Genomic DNA, 17,721 nt, shown 5'->3' with positions numbered 1-17,721 from the left:
AGGGAGAACTGAGAGAAAAGTGGCCCAGGAAATGCAGGACAGAATTGGCTGCTTTCTCTGTCAGAAGTAACCTGGGCTCAGCTTCATGCTGCTTGTGTATCAGGCCATAGTCAAGTGACCAGAGGTCATCTTCATATATCGTGGGGCTCAGTGGAGCTCATTCTGGGGTTGGCCTCTTCTAGTTTACACTGATATGTTCCCTTGTCACGATGGACAAAATCTTCTGTATTTCGCCTGACACCTGCTTTTGCATTTGAGACATGATGAATGTTCATCCCTTTTGTTTTTACCTATTCTAGTTAAGAAGATGTCAACTCCAAACACAATTTTTCTTTGCTGAAAATTGGCCTCATGCTGTCCGATGAGAAAAGGGCTTAAACTCAGTGTAATCAGGAAAATCCAATCTCTTGTTTAAATTGCGTTGTGACAAATTGAATTGGGTCACTAATATTCTAGTGTATAAACTTGGATATTTGAGAAAACTCATATTTGTGAGGAAGAAAAGGCATTTGAAAGGCAGCATTTCTAATATAATTGTTAGCGCTAGATTTGGTTTGCTCAGCTGGGTGGCAGAGCCGAGGGACAGAATGAGGAAGTGCGTGGCCCTTGAGAGTCTGTCTGCCTGCTTTATCTGCAGTTCTAGTGCTGTCACCAGCTCAGGGTATTTTGAAGTGAATTAGGAAAAGGGCCCCCCTTTTCTGAATGAGTGAGGGGATGCACTTGGTGTGGGTCCTGGCTTGGTGAGCTTGATCTAAGTTCCTGTTCACCTTTCTCAATCAGTTACCTTGTGCAGTGCATATTCTGAGCCCTGGTGCCATCCTCTGAACTGTTCTTCTGTTGGTTATGCTTCTCTACTTTTTAAAAAAATCTCTCCCATCTTTTGGAATTCCAGATCTGAAAGACAAAGGAAAAGGGGGAAAAAAATATATATATATAAAAATATATACATTTCATATATATATGAAAGAAAGAAAAGGAAATACCTAAACAGTCCTACTCTGGACAGATGTGTCTTTCTCTTTATATTGATACTTCTGGTTCACTCTCTGCTCCCTCTGATCTGATCTTCCTTTTGTCTTTGTTCTTCTCTTAGCAGCATCCTCCCCAACCCCCAGCCTTTCCACAGGGCTCTTGCTGAGGTCCTTGGTGATGTCCTGCTTGGTCAGTGACACACAGAACTCCCCTCCTTCTGGCTCACGCTTGGCTCTGGCCCTGTGTACACACCTGGTGTACCTGTTCTCTCTGGCTGCTCCTTCCCTCTATGGGTTCTGAGTGTGGGGAACCCCTGTGCATCAGACCTTCTTTTTCTCCTTGCTCTTGCGCCGTCGTGGCGCTTGCTGGTGACCGCATCTGCAGCAGCCAGCATCTCTGCGAGTTGCCTGCCCCTCCTTCCCTGCCTGCTCTCCCTTCATTTCTGCTGTTTTGCCCTCCTTGCTGCACAGCGCACAGTTTCAAGCATTCACCTGGGCATCTTTGAACTCCCACGTCCCTGTCCCTTGCAGCTTCTTGGAGTGGGCACCAGCCTGCAATTCCCTTGTCACCTGCAGGGCTCAGAGGAGCCACGTGAATGCCTGGATGCAGGTTTGAGGGTGTCCCCTCAGCGTGTTTAGGACTCTGAGAGCACTTCCTACTTGCACATGTGTCTGAGGGACTATTGAGTTAGTATTTGACTCTTGCAATAAAGATAATTCTCTGGCGGGGATGATAAGTGTCCACCCTGTGTATTCATCACTCTGTGCGTGTCTGGCACATGGTGCTCATTAGATTTTCTGAATAAACAGAGGGTCTCACTGGATGACCAAGACAGGGACTTTCACGAGCTAACAAAGGACAAAATTGTCAGTGACTTTTAACTTCCTCAACCATTAATAATGGGAAATAGCTTTTGTGAGATAGGTAATGAGAGGATAGAGCAGTGGGAGTGGGGTAAAAGCGACAGAGCTGCTGTAGTGATGTCCCTTGTGTGTGCCATGGGACATCTCCCAAGGCTGCTTAGAATGCAAGTTGCTTGTGGTCAAGCTCTGGTTTTCTCATTTTTCTTCTACTGAGTGCAGGGTCCTGAGCTAAGCAAGGACGAATGTCTGGCTCTTCTTCGTGGAAGCATCCAGAGAGGGAGCAGCTAGACATAGAGATATACTTGCAGACACAATTACAGATGTATGTAGGCATACACAGAAATACATATACAGACACACATGGCTATAACAGACACATGCATGAAGAGAGGAACAGAAGTACTTACACAGACACACATGTATATGCACTCAGAGATGCACAGCACACAGGGACACACCACTACATAGACATATATAGACACATGAACAGAGAATCACACAGACGTGATGTGCTTACACACATAGGCACAACACATACACACCGATGTACACAGAGACACCTAAGGTAACAGACATACATGGGAGAACACGCATACAGTATACCCACAGACCTACACATTGATGCTGTGATGGGCACATGGAGCCCCCCAGGGGCTGAGCACCCAGACCTGCCAGCCTATGTTGACATCCTTCCCGTGCCACCTGGGCAACAGACACTGTACTTGAAAATAACCTGTACAGCTAAGAAGCTGCTTGGTCTCCTGCTTCTGATGTTGAGAGTGTCTACTTTATTCCTTCTTGCTCCCTCCCATGACAGGGCTATGCAGGAACATTTATCCAGCTTGTGCTGTCATTCATCTGTCTGTCCGCTCGGTGGACAGGAGAGACCAGGCCCACACTCTTTTCAGGGTACCCTCTGTGTCTCAGTTTCGAGTGTTGCAACCCTCTCACCCCCATGGGAAAGAGCTGAGTGGTAGCCAGAGCATTTGTTCCTCCTTTGCTTTGACAGTGTCGTAGGAGGCTGGCTGGCTCTGCAGGCTGCGCTGTCCCAGGCTGCGTGGGGCTGGCCTTCCAGTGCCTTGCCAACCCCACACTCTGTTACTCACCTTGGCAACGTGATACTGTGATACTGCTTAGCAACCTGAGACTTGCCTGGGTTTGGGGAGCTGTTATTCACCTCCTGAGTCCCCCCTGCTGTCATCTTCACAAGAGGCTGGAAAATGACAGCCTACTCCCAGATAAGGGCCACCTTTTACTGTATCTTAAATGCAGATCAATTCACAAAAGCTGCTTGGCTCACCTGTCATTCCTTACTCCCAGCAAGATTTGTATCCCGGCTAACCAGATGCAACAGTGTTCATTTGCTCATTTTTTTTCAGAATGTTGAATTGTGAATTAGAAGTTGTTCATTCCTCAAAATTGCTCTCATGAGAAAAACTTATTTTAAAAATGTTTTTAAAAACCTGACTCAGGCATCCATTGTTTTCCCAGGTTTGTGGGTAACATTGAAATTACTTCCTGGAGATATCCATCAGATTCGGAAAGAGTTTCCTCATTTGGTGGACAGGACCACAGCTGTGGCTCGCAAGACAGGGTTTCCAGAGATAATCATGCCTGGTAAGGACTGATTGTTGAGGGCTGCAGAGATTGATGTCTGTAGAGTGACACGTGTGACCTCTGGCAGGAAGGGGGGTGGAGCATGTGGTCAGTGATTCGTAAGCCCCAGGGTGGTTACGGGTCGCCTCAGTGGTCAGAGGCTGCGCCTGATGGGACATGCATGTTGGCCCTTTTAGAGTCAGATTTCCCAATACTGTAGGGGTAGAGCGCGGGAGACATGGGCCCCTATGAACATTCAAGGATACGTCTGCTCTAAAGAAGGAATGAGGATGGGCAAGTGAGCTGCCCAAAATGAAGCCCACCACTGGGTGGTGGAAGTTGTGGAAGGACAATGCTTTTAGATCCTCATGCTTGGTATCTCTGCTCAGTTAGTGCAGGTTACCTAGCTAATGTTGCTCTGGCCCAAGTCATAGATTTCCAGCTGTGCAAACTGATAAGAGGAGTCCTGTTAACAGTAGTCTTTTACATGTAATACTTTACAGTTTTCAAACAGCGTTCATATTAATGATCCGATTTGCTCTTTAGACCTTGGGAAGCAAGTCACTGTTTTTCACTGACATACTTTTTGTTTTGTGAGTGATGTTCACATTAAGACTTAAGTTGATCCGCATGAGGATCTTGAGAGCCTATAGATTGGTATCGAACGGGTTCCCATGAAAGTTACCCCACAGCCTGGACATATGGACAGTGAATGGTAGAAAGTGGACAAACCACTCCGTACTCACAGTCACATGCAGCTTCCTTTTGCAGGCCTCTGCTGAGGACTGGCTGGAGGGAGCCTGCTGGAAGACTTATTGGCCTTATTTTCATTCGACTGTGTGACATTGTACCGTCACTCCTCCCTTTTCTCAGGGCTCTTGTGGGCTATAGATTATTCTGCTGGCAGTTGTGCACTAGGCTCACCTGTAAAGTCAAGGCAGGCCAGTCAGCTCTGATGAAACTCTGGGCGGTGGCTGCTGCTGTTGCTGAGTCTATCCAGCCAATTAATTTAATCCTACTCACAGAAGTGAACTAATTTTTGGGTTTATTGTTTGCATTTGGACCTGAGTCGCAAATTATTTATAGATGAAGCAATTGACAGTGTGCATTAATCTGTGTGCCTTAGGATGTCCTCAGGTTCAGAGGGGAAACCCAGGAAACTTCTGTCACACTGATGGAGTTTCCCTTTCAAATGATAGACTTACAAAGTAAGTCAAAGGCTATTTTATCATCCCACGATAGATTCATAAGGAAGAGCATTGTTCTTGCAGTTTCCATGTGGTGAGTACCAGGGGAGGGCCCCCAAGAGAGGATTCTAGCTGCAGTGAGTCACCCCCATTCTTTGTTGTCTGTGTAGTCACTGACTGGGCTATGGGCACCAGTGAGACAGGGTGGGTAGTTTTCAAACTCTCACCTTTAACCTGGTGGAACCTATGCATTGTTGTTTTGTCAGCTGTCTGGAGAGGCACATCTTCCTTGGAGAGTGGGAGAGCCTGTCCTGTTACCTTTGTATTGGCTCTTTGACCTCGCGTGCCCCACTGTTTTCCTGGAGTCTTTCTGAAGGACCCAGGCAGAAAACACATTTTTCCTTCTATCTGGGAAGGTGGCTGATGTCCCCCACATCTTTTTCTACTTCTTTCTTCCAAAATGTGAGTCCCGGAGGCATTTGCTGAGAGCCTTTAGTGAACACTTACCTTTGGGTGTTAGCTACTCTAAATGAGGTCTTGCTTTGGGGATAGCCCCCAAGAAACAATCTTCAGGTGAATAGAGTGAGACCATGTTATAGTCTGAGCCCCTGTTACTTTACTGGTTGATGGCATCTTTGGAAAACTTCTGAAGCTGTTTTTGATTATGGTTTTTGTGCTTTCATAGACTTTTCCGGCTGAGAGATCATAAAATCTATATGCCTACCTTGCCTACCTTCTTGGTGAGGATGTTTAGTGGTGGTGGCTGAAGAGGTTAAAGGACACGTCCAAGGTGACACTGCTGATTAGTGGCAGGTCTTGGGTGGGCAGCCTTACCTCCCATCCCAGCCTCATGCTCCATCCTACTTAACTTCTCTCGCGGGCAGTATCTGCGACTGCAGCCACATTCCTTTTCTAGCCACCACTGCTGTGGGAGCAACCCACTGGGACTATTATAATAATGGCTTTTGAATGAAAGCGTAATTTAATAGTTGGATACATTAAAAGCCAAAATAAAGCAACATTAAAACAAAACAAGGAAAAGAAAGGAAAGAAAAAGAGAAAACAAGAAAGTAAGGGAGCTTTTTTTTACCTTCTAGGAATCCTGTCCTTTAGCCAGAGTGGATCCCCTTGCTGATTTCAATGGACCTTTCCTGATCCCCTGTGCAGAGCAGGGTTAGGTGTGGGAGGGGACCAGACAGGTGGCAAATGAGCCGTCACTGGGCCAGTGATGCTTCTTCTAAATCACACTGCTAACGAAGCTTGCGAAGTTTTCCCATTTGGACCATTACCAGGGACTTCATATGTCCTTAGTAGGAATAAGAATCTTGAGCTCATTTGTTGGAAATTTTTCTCTTCAATTAAAGGTCGATCTTACTTTAAAATGCATAGGTCTTTTTTGCCTTCTGTCTTCTTTCTGTGGTCCTTACTGAGGATCTTGACAGCTGCTTGCCAGAAGAGAAGAGCTGCGCACAGTATTTCTCTTGTCACCTGTCCCTTGTCCATGATCCTAAGCTTGTGGTTCTCATTCTTAATCAGTTTTTAGTTCACCTCCAGGACTCATGAACTTTAGAAGGTCGCAGAGGAGGCTGACACTGCCAATTATCTGCCTGGGTGTGTCACTTTGAGTTGTGCTAGTCCTTGGCTTCTGAGGACTCAGGTGACCACAGCCACTGTCTTACAAGGGTCGATGATGTCGGTCAAGATGGGCTGTGGACCCAGCCCCATTAGTGGTATTGCAGCTGATTTCAGAGGTGCAGAGAAATCCTCTGCCCACATAAGGAACCAAGTAGATGTCTAGAGGCTTTGGACTATTCCCATTGTCAAGCAAGTCTGAGGAAGATGATACTTGCTTTGTCATGTCTAAATGCTGACTGTTTTGTAGAAAATATCTCCTGCAGTATTTATAACATTTGGCTAGTATGGGTAGTATTCTATATAGTTTTTTTTTTTGCAAAATTCATGGTTACATACGAATAATAAATTGCTATTAAAGGTATAATTTCCCCACAGGTGATGTTCGAAATGATATCTATGTAACATTAGTTCAAGGAGATTTTGATAAAGGAAGCAAAACAACGGCAAAGAACGTCGAGGTGACAGTGTCTGTCTATGATGAAGATGGGAAACGACTAGAGGTATTTCTTGTTGCAGACTCTATTCTATAGAGTTGTTCTTTCCAAGTATCCACTTCATTTCTGCTACAGAATACAAGATATCCCACATGGGCTGGGTAATTCTGTGTTTTGGATTAGGCATTGATTGGGTTTGGCTTCTCTTTCTCCAGCTTGCCTTGGTTATGTCCTGTGTCTTGGTTACCCGACTGTCTCAGGAGATCCCTATAGGTTTTTTTGTTTTGTTTTGTTTTTTGTACCAGGGATCGAACTTAGGACCTTACGCCTACGAGGCAGGTGGCAGCACCACTGAGCTAAATCTCTGGCCCTATGGGGTTTTGACAGTGTTCTTTTTTTGTTGTTGTTTTTTGAGAGAGGGTCGTTTTATATAGCTCAGGCTGTCCCTGAACTTATGGGAAGCCTCCTGCTTCAGCCTCCCAAGTGTTAGAATGATAGGAATTCAACATCATATCCAGCTTTGACATTATTCTTATCAGGGAGTCTCATTTACTGGATCCCAGTACCCAGAGGCCCAGCAGTCCTATTGGAAGCACATACACCAGTATCGTCACCACTTCAGGAGCAAGGCACCTGAGACTCCCAAGGGATAAGCTATTTGTTTAGGATTAAAGAAAGACTCATGAGAGTGAAAGATGGACCTGGGGTTGGCATTGGGGCCCCTGCCCTTGTCTTCTATCACCCTATGCCTGCCCTGTGGCAACCGGAATTTCCTACTTTTGTGATCACAGCAGCCAGAGGCTGTGACCGCCTGTGATGACCAGTGGCCAAGCCCTGCAGGTGTCCCTTGAGGTGCCCCTGTGTCCTGAGGCTGGAGAGCAGCAGTGTGGGTTTGTGCCAGGTCTCATCTGTGAGGGTTGTGTCTTCCTTCTGCCTGGGGGCCTTGTCCATTGTCACTGCCCAGTTGTTGTCCCTGGAAGCATGGCAGTGCTCTCCTTGCCTCCTGGGCAATGCGTGGCTCTGGTTCCAGCAGTTCCAACAGCTGACAGTGCTCAGGAGTATGGAGAGCAGGGTAGGGGTGCCACTTCCGGTTTGTTCTCCATCCCTTATTTTAGACCCCTGAATGAATCAGGCAACTGCCTGCAGATCCTCGGGTTAAAGTGGTTGGGATGAGGTGAGGAGAGTGGGGAATGGTGTTATCCCCATATTCATAACTGTTATGGCACCAGTGTCTGAGACCAGGGGTGGAGGCTGACTGTTGCTCGTAGACAGATCTGTCCTTCCATCACTGGGAGCCTATTGCTGTCTCTTCCTTAGGCGCATGCAGTGAGGTGTGTAGTGGGAGATGGATGCTATGTCAAGCTTTATAAGGTCTTACGTGAACTCTTTATGCCTTCTTTTAAAGCATGTGATTTTCCCGGGTGCTGGTGATGAGGCGATTTCAGAGTACAAATCTGTGATTTATTACCAAGTGAAACAGCCACGCTGGTTTGAGACCGTGAAGGTATTATTTACATGGCCATTTTATCACCTGGGGTTGATTATGAAATGCTCAAGGAAAGCCCTACCTCCCACCCAGCCCAAGGGGCTTCTTGCTGATGGCACCTCGCAGGCAGAAGTAGTCTCCCAACAAAGTCAGTAAAGGTTGCTAAGGAACCACGCTGGCATTTCTTGGAATACATTTACTCTCATCTCCTTTTGGACATAAAAGTAGGACTTTCATGGAGACAAATGACAGAGTCTTTTGAAGATAGTTACTGTCTTTCTCTTTGTAGATCTATTTCATGTGTGACATGCTGCCTTTACACCAAATGGGCAAAAGCGGGGATGCCAGCTTATGGAGGTTATTGCCAGGGGCATGTATGCTGTGTATGTGGGGCATTGATGCTGTACATCCGTAATGCAGGAGGCTCATAGCTCCCTGGTGGCTCTACGGTGGTAAACATCAGCCCACCACCAACGGCTTCAACATTGGAAAGCTAGGCTAGGGATTGTTTCTGGAAGTTAGAAGTGAGAATTAGGGACCATCTTTGCTTACAGGTAGCATGCGAAAGATCTCTTTATTTTATGATAATGTGACATCAAGAAGGCTTTCTTGGTGCATCTCTGGTGGCAGAACAGGCACCTTTGTATTAGCCCTAAAAATGAAGCCAACAGGTTTTAAAAATAGAATCTTAACAATAAGAATCAGAATGTTAAAAAACAAAATGTCCAGCTGTCAGGTCAAGTTTTTGTGCCCTTTACAGTTAAATTTCAGGACACTTTGCCTTTGGAAAAATCATGCAGGGGATTAGATATACAGTATTTCCACCACAGCAGAATAGAAGTGTGTACAGTTGTACTTGATTTACCTCAGGCTGAGTAAAGCTGTTCATGCTGGAAGGTGTTGGGAGTGGCACTTACACCTTCTTCTCTGTTCTTCAAGGTGGCCATCCCCATCGAGGACGTTAACCGCAGTCACCTGCGGTTCACCTTCCGTCACAGATCGTCGCAGGACTGTGAGTGATTAAATACATTTTCCCACGTGCTTTCTTCAAGGTGGAAAGCTAGGGAAGGGCTCTGTAGCTGTCCTTCTCTGGATTGCTCCAGGACTCTTTGTTGCACTCTGAGATCTCAAAGATCTTGGCATCCTGGCCCTTTCTGCCTTTACCCAGGCCTGGGAAATGACATCAAGCAGGCCTTAGAGGGGAGAGGGGCTTCATTTTCTTCTTGTCCTCCTCTGGCAGGTGCTGCTGCTTCATACTCTTCTTTGGCTTCTCTCTCACTTTCTCTGTTTCCTTTGGTACTGGAGATGGAAGCCAGGTCCTGGCATGTGCTAGGCAAATGCTTTTCTTCCACCGAGTGCATCATCCCCAGCCATGTGCTCTTTCATTTTTGACTCAGACTATTCTGTCCAACAGAAGAGTTACTGAGACATGGCCGATTTGTTAAGATTTTGATTTGGACCTGAGAACATTGAAAGTTTTCTGCCTTTCTTAGTGGCCATGGAATCTGGAGCTTGACTAGAGCTTTCTTCCTGGATGTAGTTGCAATTTTGAATGTGACGGCAAAACTTAAGGAAAAAACTGATATTTGAATCACGTATCTTCAAAAAAGAATTTATCGTTGATTATTTATCTTGGTCCCATCACATTTGTTGAATGAATTGCTTAATAAGGGTGTAGCCTTGCGTTAACAGTAAGATACTACAGAAAGAAGACACAGTCTGTGCCCTTACTAATCTGTCTCCATTTAGCAGTGGCTCATATTTGGGGGAGTAAGTGACCGTGAGAGTTGATGACCCTCATGTGCTATAGGGGATCATTGAAAGAGGTCGGCTTGCATGATTGTGTGGTCACTGATGACAGTGTGGGTCACATGAGTGGATATTCATTCTCTGGCTCTGTGTCCCCTCACAGATACCTAAGAGTGAGCTTCTTTTGATCTTCTTTTAAAGATACGGATACAATCCCCAGCAGCTCTGCAGCACAGAGACTGGTGCAGTAGAAGCCTGTTGCCTTGATAAGGTGCCCATCTGCTGTTTCCAGGGACCTGGACCCTCCGTGTGGAGTGGGGTATGCTTTGGGAGAGAAGGAGTTGTAGGACAGTGGCCTGAAAGAGTGAACCCGAGCAAAAGTGTGGTGTCGAGGGTATGTCAACTGTTATGCTGAGCCACGCAGAAGAGCAGGGAAGGGCTGTGTACGAGGTCTGTGGAGCCTAGGGCCGACTGCGATCAGTTGGCACATGTGTACATGTAGGACAGGACTGAGAGGGGTTGAAGCAGGACCCACAGTGGTGGGGTGGGGGTGGAGGGGCATCTTTCCCTGCCTCATCTCATCCCAGCAGTGTAAGCAGGTCCCGGATCTGGTTAAAAAGGCATCGGGTCACTCAGTGGGAGGAGCAGGAGTATGAAGGCCAGCCACCCCAGCAGGTGGTGCTCCACCTTTGCGTACTTGCCTTAGGGCCAAGTTCAGGCAGCAGGCAGCAGGCCAGTGTCGGTTCTGTGCACATGGCATCCTTGATGGCTGAAGCTGCAGGATAATAGTAACTGTCAGCAATGTTAGCTAATGTTTACAGTGTTCTTGTTATTGTGCCCGACAGGAAAATTTCACTATATTATTTGGATTCAGCCTGGCATGAATACTCCACGTGGCATATCTGTCACTAGCGTGTCCTCTCCTGTTACACAGGAAGTTGGTGCTTAGAGGCCCCATGTCAGTGGCTCTAGATAGTGAAGAACTTGGGTTCAAATCTGGAGCCCTGGGCCTGAGCCTTATACCCCAGCACCTCAGGAAGTGACAAGGCTACTTCTTTACCTGAGTTTGTTTAGCACTTGTTGTGTGCACAGTGGCTGGGACTTTTCCAGTGGAACAATTGAGGTCTGAATGGAGGTGTGAGGTTAGGTTAATATGCAACAACCGAGTAGGGAATGACAGCCAGGGGCTTGACTTAGAGTGGGTGGAAGTGAGGTGTGAACACATTGGGGTCCCGTGAATAGTGTGCCTCAGGGTGCAGGTGTGTTTTCAGCTAGCAGGTGGTAGATACAGCTCGGCAGTGGCTGGGCAAGGTGGGAAGTCCATCCTCATTGAGCCGGGGCTCTTGTGCATAACTCACTCTGGACAGTGGGAGAGGGTGGACTCCCAGGTCCAGGGAGGAAGTTGAGCCCAAGGAGAACTGTCAAAATCACGTGCCCCCTTTCTAACAAGCTCATTCTCCTTAATTAATAAATTACACTAGGGCAGAGGAATATCTTCTCTAGCATTTTAATTTTCAAAATCCTTGTTTTTCTTGTCAGTTTTAAGTGCTCATTGTAGACAAGATGCTATCACCTGACATACCGAGGCACATTTGCATAATTAATGAAGTCTCCAAGGCCACAGCTTGTGGGGATTTGGAAACATGTTGTGCATCGCAAGTGTGGTGCTGACAGTAAGATCTGGGGATTGCTGCGGGTGGGCTGGGAGCCTCTCCAGCCTGGCCTGTGTGCAGCCAGCCCTGGTCAGAGACTCTGAGAAAGCACCGAAGCCACATTGGCTTCCAGCAGGCAAATCCAAGTGCTTTTTTTCTGTAATACAAAAGCCACTAGGGGAAGTTGTGAGGGTACTTCTCACACCAGGGTCTGTTGTTGGTCTGCCAAGTTTGGTGCTGATGTGCTGCTACTCCATCTGGCAACTTGGTGACAGTCCAGATGTAGCAGTTCCTAACTTGAGTAGACCCTTGTTCTGGTTCCTGCCTGGAGATGAGTCCCCCTGGATTGTAGTGGGCGTGGCTGGCTGGGCCTTGGGGAAGGGCAGCCCTGGCCACTGTTGCAGAATGCTGTGGTTCATAGGGTTCTTAGGTTTTTGGAAGACAGGAAGTCGGCTTCGCTAGTGGCAGTTAGTGATCATGTGATGTCAAGGTGCAAAACACCAGTAAGAAGTGTCCTTCCCTAATTCCACTTAATAGTAGGCTCAGTGGAAGTCACTGCTAACAGGTACCATCCTGTGTCCTTCCAAATGCAGGCTTCTTTCAGGGAGTCCTGTTCTTTTTCCTTTTAAGTCAGCCCAAATTTAGGAGAGATGCTCTTTGCAATTTGAACACTAAAATACTGTATTTATTCTAATGTCCTTCTACAGAGATATATTTTAGATTTCCGGGTTACATATGTTATTTATTTAGTATTGGGGATTGAACCCAAAGCCTCACACACGCTAGATAGGTGCTCTACTACTAAACTACATCCGCATTCACGTATTTTATTTCTATTTCTGTCTTGATTTTTGATTGGTTGATCAATCATTCAACCAATTAATTAGCCATACTTATTGAGCACCTCCTGTGTGCTTGAACTATAATGCAAAGACAGGTAAAGCCTGGCATCTTTCCACAGTGGGACCTTAGAATGATTTGAATTCTTGCCTCCGGTGTGGGGGGTGGATGCATGTTTTTTTCCTTGGCTGACCTCAGTCCTTTCATCTCTAAACAGATAAATTTACATTTGAGTATATATTTTAAAAGATATTTTCTAGCTCCACAGCTCTGTGATTCTGTGCTGTACTTAGGTGGCCACTTGAGAAAACCATGGCAAATCCATATCTTCAGTCCAGTTTTCTTTTCTGTCCTACCTGCTTTGCTGTCACTGCCCCACTCATTAGCCTTGCCTCTGTCCCCAGAGGAGCCAGACCCACCCCACTTTAGGACCTGGCATTGGACCTCCTCTCTTCTGGGCTCATTTACACCTTGGCTCATGTGCCGTTCACTGTCTCAAAGAGAACTGTTCCTTCTAGCACCCTCTAATGGGCCATCAAGTTTGGTTTTCTTTATGACCTCAAGGAATGTATTTGCCCTTTCTCTTGCTCTCTTCCTCCCCCCTCTCCCTCCCCTCCCCTCCCCCCTCATGTGTGCATGCACATGTGCACACACACATACGCACATGCACACACACTCATCTGTCAGTGTAAGGATTATGAAGAAAAATAAATGCGTGAGGGAAAAGGGTGTGACTGGGCCGCTAATGTACTATTTTAAACGAGGTATGGAGGGAGATCATGAGCCCTGAATTATACATCCTGGAGGATGAACTTTTGTGTTAAAAGGAAAGAAAATTTCAGTCTTTAGTCCATCTGTGATGTGAGGTAGTAATATATTTTCTTTTACTATTTTGCTAAACAGTTTTCCTTCTTTGCATCTCCCCCTTCCCATGGCCTTGTGGTTCCAGGCACTGTTTGTCGCTCTGGTCTGTGTATCTCTGTTAAAGCCACACCATCTTCATTATTGCTACTTTACAGTTACTCTTGGTTTCTGATATTGTGTTCTTTCTTGCATGTTCTTCTGCAAAATCTCCTTCATTGTGTTCTGCAATCAGTATTTAAGGTTCAAGGACAACCTCTTCTGTGAGATTTGCATTGAGATTGTTTTGAGTTTATAGATTAATTTGAGGATGACCAGTCTTTTTGAGATGGGGGTCCCTTTCTGTTGGTAAATGCGATACGTTTCTCCATATCCTTCCACAGAGTTTAATTCTGGCAGCACAGTTTTATAATTCTTTTCATAAAGATACCCTTGTAACATTTTGTAATGTTACTGAGTTATGGTCATAGTTACAGGTGGTTATTGATTTCTCTTGCAGCTAAGGATAAATCTGAAAAAATATTTGCTCTAGCATTTGTGAAGCTGATGAGGTACGATGGGACAACTCTGAGAGATGGGGAGCATGATCTGATTGTCTACAAGGTATGTGTGTCACTGCTGCTATACTGCTGACATTGACCATTTCAGACCTTTCTGGGCTTTCTGACCTGACCTGATATTTCCCATCATTGTAAGAAAGCTGCTTTGTAGCTACATTTAATTATGGAAATGAAGATTCCCGATGGCCAGCCCTTTTGCAGTCCCTTATGAGATGACAGACGATGATACTGTTTACTATATAAAAAGGCTGTGAATATGAATTAATCTGTAGGAATAAGGGACATCATTAAAATATATGATAAAGTATAAATAAAAGGCAAATATGGTGATTTAAAGGAGTACGGGCAATAAAGTACAGAAAAATTGTGTCACTGCTTGTGAATGCTGTTTGACATACTGCATCACCAAACCCACAGGCTGAAGCCAAGAAGCTGGAAGATGCAAACACTTACCTGAGTCTGCCCTCTACAAAAGCAGAGTTGGAAGAAAAAGGCCACTCGGCCACAGGCAAGAGCATGCATAGCCTTGGGAGCTGCACCATCAGCAAAGACTCCTTTCAGATCTCCACGCTGGTGTGCTCCACCAAACTGACCCAGAACGGTGAGTTTAGGAACCGAAGCGTGTTCACCTTGGCAGTTCTTTCTCATCTTCACCCTTTTCATGTTGCTGTTGGTTGGGATGGGGGAATTTTCTGTAGGTGCGTGTACTTCATTTGCTCTGTCCCTTCATAATGACTTGGATTGATGCCCTAGGAAGAAGGAAGTGGCAGCCATCATAATTTAAAAATCATGCTTTTTTTTGGTCTAAGGATTAACTTTAGAGGGAGATAAAGCAGCGAACCTACTCCTTAAAATACTTTATGGCCAGAGGAGGTGGTGTGACATAAGGGAAAATGTATGAAATTTGGAATCATAATAAAGACCTAGGATTGAACCATGACCCTTTGTGAACCCGGGAAATGACTTTAAACAAGAATCCTCTGCATCTTGTTTTCCTGACTGCAGACATTGCTGCCTCCAGGGTTTTCATAGGGTTATCTCAAGTGTAGGATGTGGAGCAGTCACCTTTGTGTCTTCCTCTGTCTCAGCCTCTTATGAGTTGTCAGCTACCTTTCTTTTGAAGAGTTGGTTTGCATGATATTTTGTAGTCCCCTTTGCAGTGTGAGATAAGACACCCAGTGCTGATTCATACAGACAAAGATTAGGCTAACCTAGCAGATTACTCATTAGCAGGTGCCCAGTGCCTCCCAGGCTGGGATGGGTGGGCCGCTCATTTACCACCACATGCACCCTCCCCAGCGACATCATCATCCACTAGGCTTATTTTTATTCAGAGCACACAGGTATTGTTGCTGTCACTCCATCTGGAGGAGGCAGAGGCTCCTCTGCACAAATCCTTCATTTAAAAACTGCATCCCCTTAATGTGACCATATCACAGCTGTGCAGAGTGACTTTATGCTCTCTTGAAACTGAGCTTGAAAATCCAATTTTTTCCTTTTAGCTGCCCTATATGGATTGTGATTATTAATGTGTGTTGCTATCAGGCAATGCATCTCAGAGTGTTGCCTGTCAATCATGGAGGTAGTTTTGGGTTTGCCAAGGGACAAGTATCCTTTGGGTGTTAGCAGGGTAAACATAGGAGAAAAGTAAGCCCATCATTTGGAAGCCTTGACAGTGTAGTCGAAGTGTTGGCTGTGCTGCAGGTTTGGGCATGCCTGCTCAGTGGCATATGCTTTTCAGACTTTGTGAGCCAGGGTTTTTCCTCTCTTGTTGCAAGATATGCAAGGTAATAACCCATCTCCACTACAGACCTTGTGAGTAAACTGCTTAGTGTGTGGGGCACTTACATGCCTCAGATGCTTTAAGGTCATTTGGATTTATGTGGGTACAAGTGCTTTAAAGCCATCTGTATACATTTCTCTCCTCTTACCTTTGTTATCATATTTTGCTTGGGGCATTTATGAAACACTGTAGCTTGTAGCTGTTCAGTAATCCCCAAGAGCACAGGACAAGTCTTACCTGGAGAACTGGATATGTGTAAGCAGTGGGGGAGGGCTGGAGAGTGCACAGGAAATTTGTCACCTAGGAAACCTAAGGTCAGCTGTGCAGCCCCTAGCTTGGGCTTGGGTTAGAGAAAGGATGCCTCCATACAACAAATGTTACTTTCTGGATGGAGCTCCAGTACTTCCCATGCGTCTGACAAACTGCAACATTGGGCAAGAATGACAGCTCCAGATGGGTTGCCATCCCAGATGTGTAGGATTTTGCTTTACAGTAGCTGCTGGATGAATGAAAAGCTGCAATGTATTGCTGTTTTCAGGAGGTCACTTTTATACATGGGTCATGTTCCAAAAACATGTGGATATTGTTATCTGGAAGTTGAACCTACTTTCTCCTTCAAAACGATGTTTGAATAGTACATATAACCCACATATCTCTGGAAAGAGGATTAAACCAGGAAAATCCCCAGCATGTGGTATCGATCCCCCTGCCATCTTCTAGCTCCTTGAATCTCTCCAGCCACTGAGTGATTCCCTCTGTAGTTCCCAGGGAAAGTGCATCCTGATTTCAGTAGCAGCTGTTGCTGGGCAACAGGGAAATTCCCATGCGTTGTGCCTCACTGAACCAGAGGAGGAAATTTCTAGGCTTTCATTTGAAACCAGGAGTGATGCCCCTTTTGGGGAGGGGGTACATCAGGTTACAAGAAACAGCTGTCTCATTGGAATGAAAGGATTGAGTCCCACATTCTCATTTGAAGGAGTCATTTTTTTGAAACCACGATTTGTTACTGTGAAGTTATATTACTTAGGGAAAAGTGGTAGCTGAATTATTCATCAAGGTTTGTATTAAGCATTTCTGTCCTGAGGATCATGCTGGATGCCATGGATCATGCTGGATGCCATGGTGTATAAAAAATGTGATTTCTCTCTTCATTTAGTTTACCATATAATGAAAGGGAAAGGAGTGATGAAACAAAGGATAATTATGGCCCTGACTTTGACAAGTCCCCAGGAATAAGTCATGGCGAAGGGAGAGAGAGATTATCTGACACTGACCTGGGTAGCCCTGTAGGGCATCACAAACTTTTCTTCAAATGCACTCCTCCTCTGAGATGATTTTCTGCTAATCTGCCCAACTGAATTTTTTCTCAAATTTGTGATAAAGAGGTAAATTTCAACTCGGCCGTACCTTAAGTGCTGCCAACTTTGAATGGGTTCCAGATTATGAGTTGGTCTCCACCTAAGAAATACTGAGGGTTGGGGCTATAGTTCAGTGCTAGAGCATTTGCCTAGTGTACTCAGGGGGTCCAGGTTCGATCCTTAACACCAAAGGGAAAAGCTGTAACTTGTAAGGTCAAAATCTCCCTTAGTTTCTTGGTTCGAAGAGGATGTTAGAGCAGGATGTGACCTTTCCCATTATTTTACTTTCAGTTGGAAATTTAAACATGTCACTTTTCACATTGTAAAAGTACATTTTTTGGATTCTACATTACCCTTTTGAATAACTGCAGCTGTTAGTATTTTGTACTAGGGATTGTGTTAAGCATTCCCTTAAATGTGCAATATCAGTTTTCAGATGAGAAAACTGAGGTGAAATTAACTTGCCTCAGGTCTTGTAGTTGCTATATGCCTCAGCTGGCATTTAAACCCACACTTTACAGGTTCCATATACTTGTGGGTACTACCCCCTTTTTAACTCTTAGTTTTGTCAGTGATATTTTGGGTGAGGTCAAATAAATGAAGCTGTCACCTGGGTTACATACTTCCTTTTCTTATGATTTGATCCTGAGATTAGTGGGTCTCTATGTCCATTGAAATCCTACTATAGCCATGGTAGTATTTTTCTTTTCAGTATTAACTAAGGCCTTGTCTTTTTTTTTTTTTT

At 45.3% G+C, this 17,721-nt stretch overlaps 1 protein-coding gene across 1 annotated transcript in view; it reads left to right on the top strand.

Moving 5' to 3' along the window:
* Nucleotides 1-17,721, top strand: part of Dock1 (dedicator of cytokinesis 1) — a 523,445-nt gene that overhangs the window by 88,311 nt on the left and 417,413 nt on the right. The window contains exons 15-20 of the mRNA XM_033761232.1: nt 3,327-3,452; nt 6,629-6,753; nt 8,093-8,191; nt 9,113-9,185; nt 13,775-13,878; nt 14,253-14,436. Of these exons, the coding sequence (XP_033617123.1) occupies nt 3,327-3,452; nt 6,629-6,753; nt 8,093-8,191; nt 9,113-9,185; nt 13,775-13,878; nt 14,253-14,436 (711 nt within the window). The remainder of the gene's footprint in view (nt 1-3,326; nt 3,453-6,628; nt 6,754-8,092; nt 8,192-9,112; nt 9,186-13,774; nt 13,879-14,252; nt 14,437-17,721) is intronic.

This window comes from Fukomys damarensis, unplaced genomic scaffold, assembly GCF_012274545.1.
Source record: "Fukomys damarensis isolate Sample0158 unplaced genomic scaffold, DMR_v1.0_HiC HiC_scaffold_8, whole genome shotgun sequence".
Classification (NCBI taxonomy): domain Eukaryota; kingdom Metazoa; phylum Chordata; class Mammalia; order Rodentia; family Bathyergidae; genus Fukomys; species Fukomys damarensis.
This window is presented reverse-complemented; position numbering and strand designations above follow the sequence as displayed.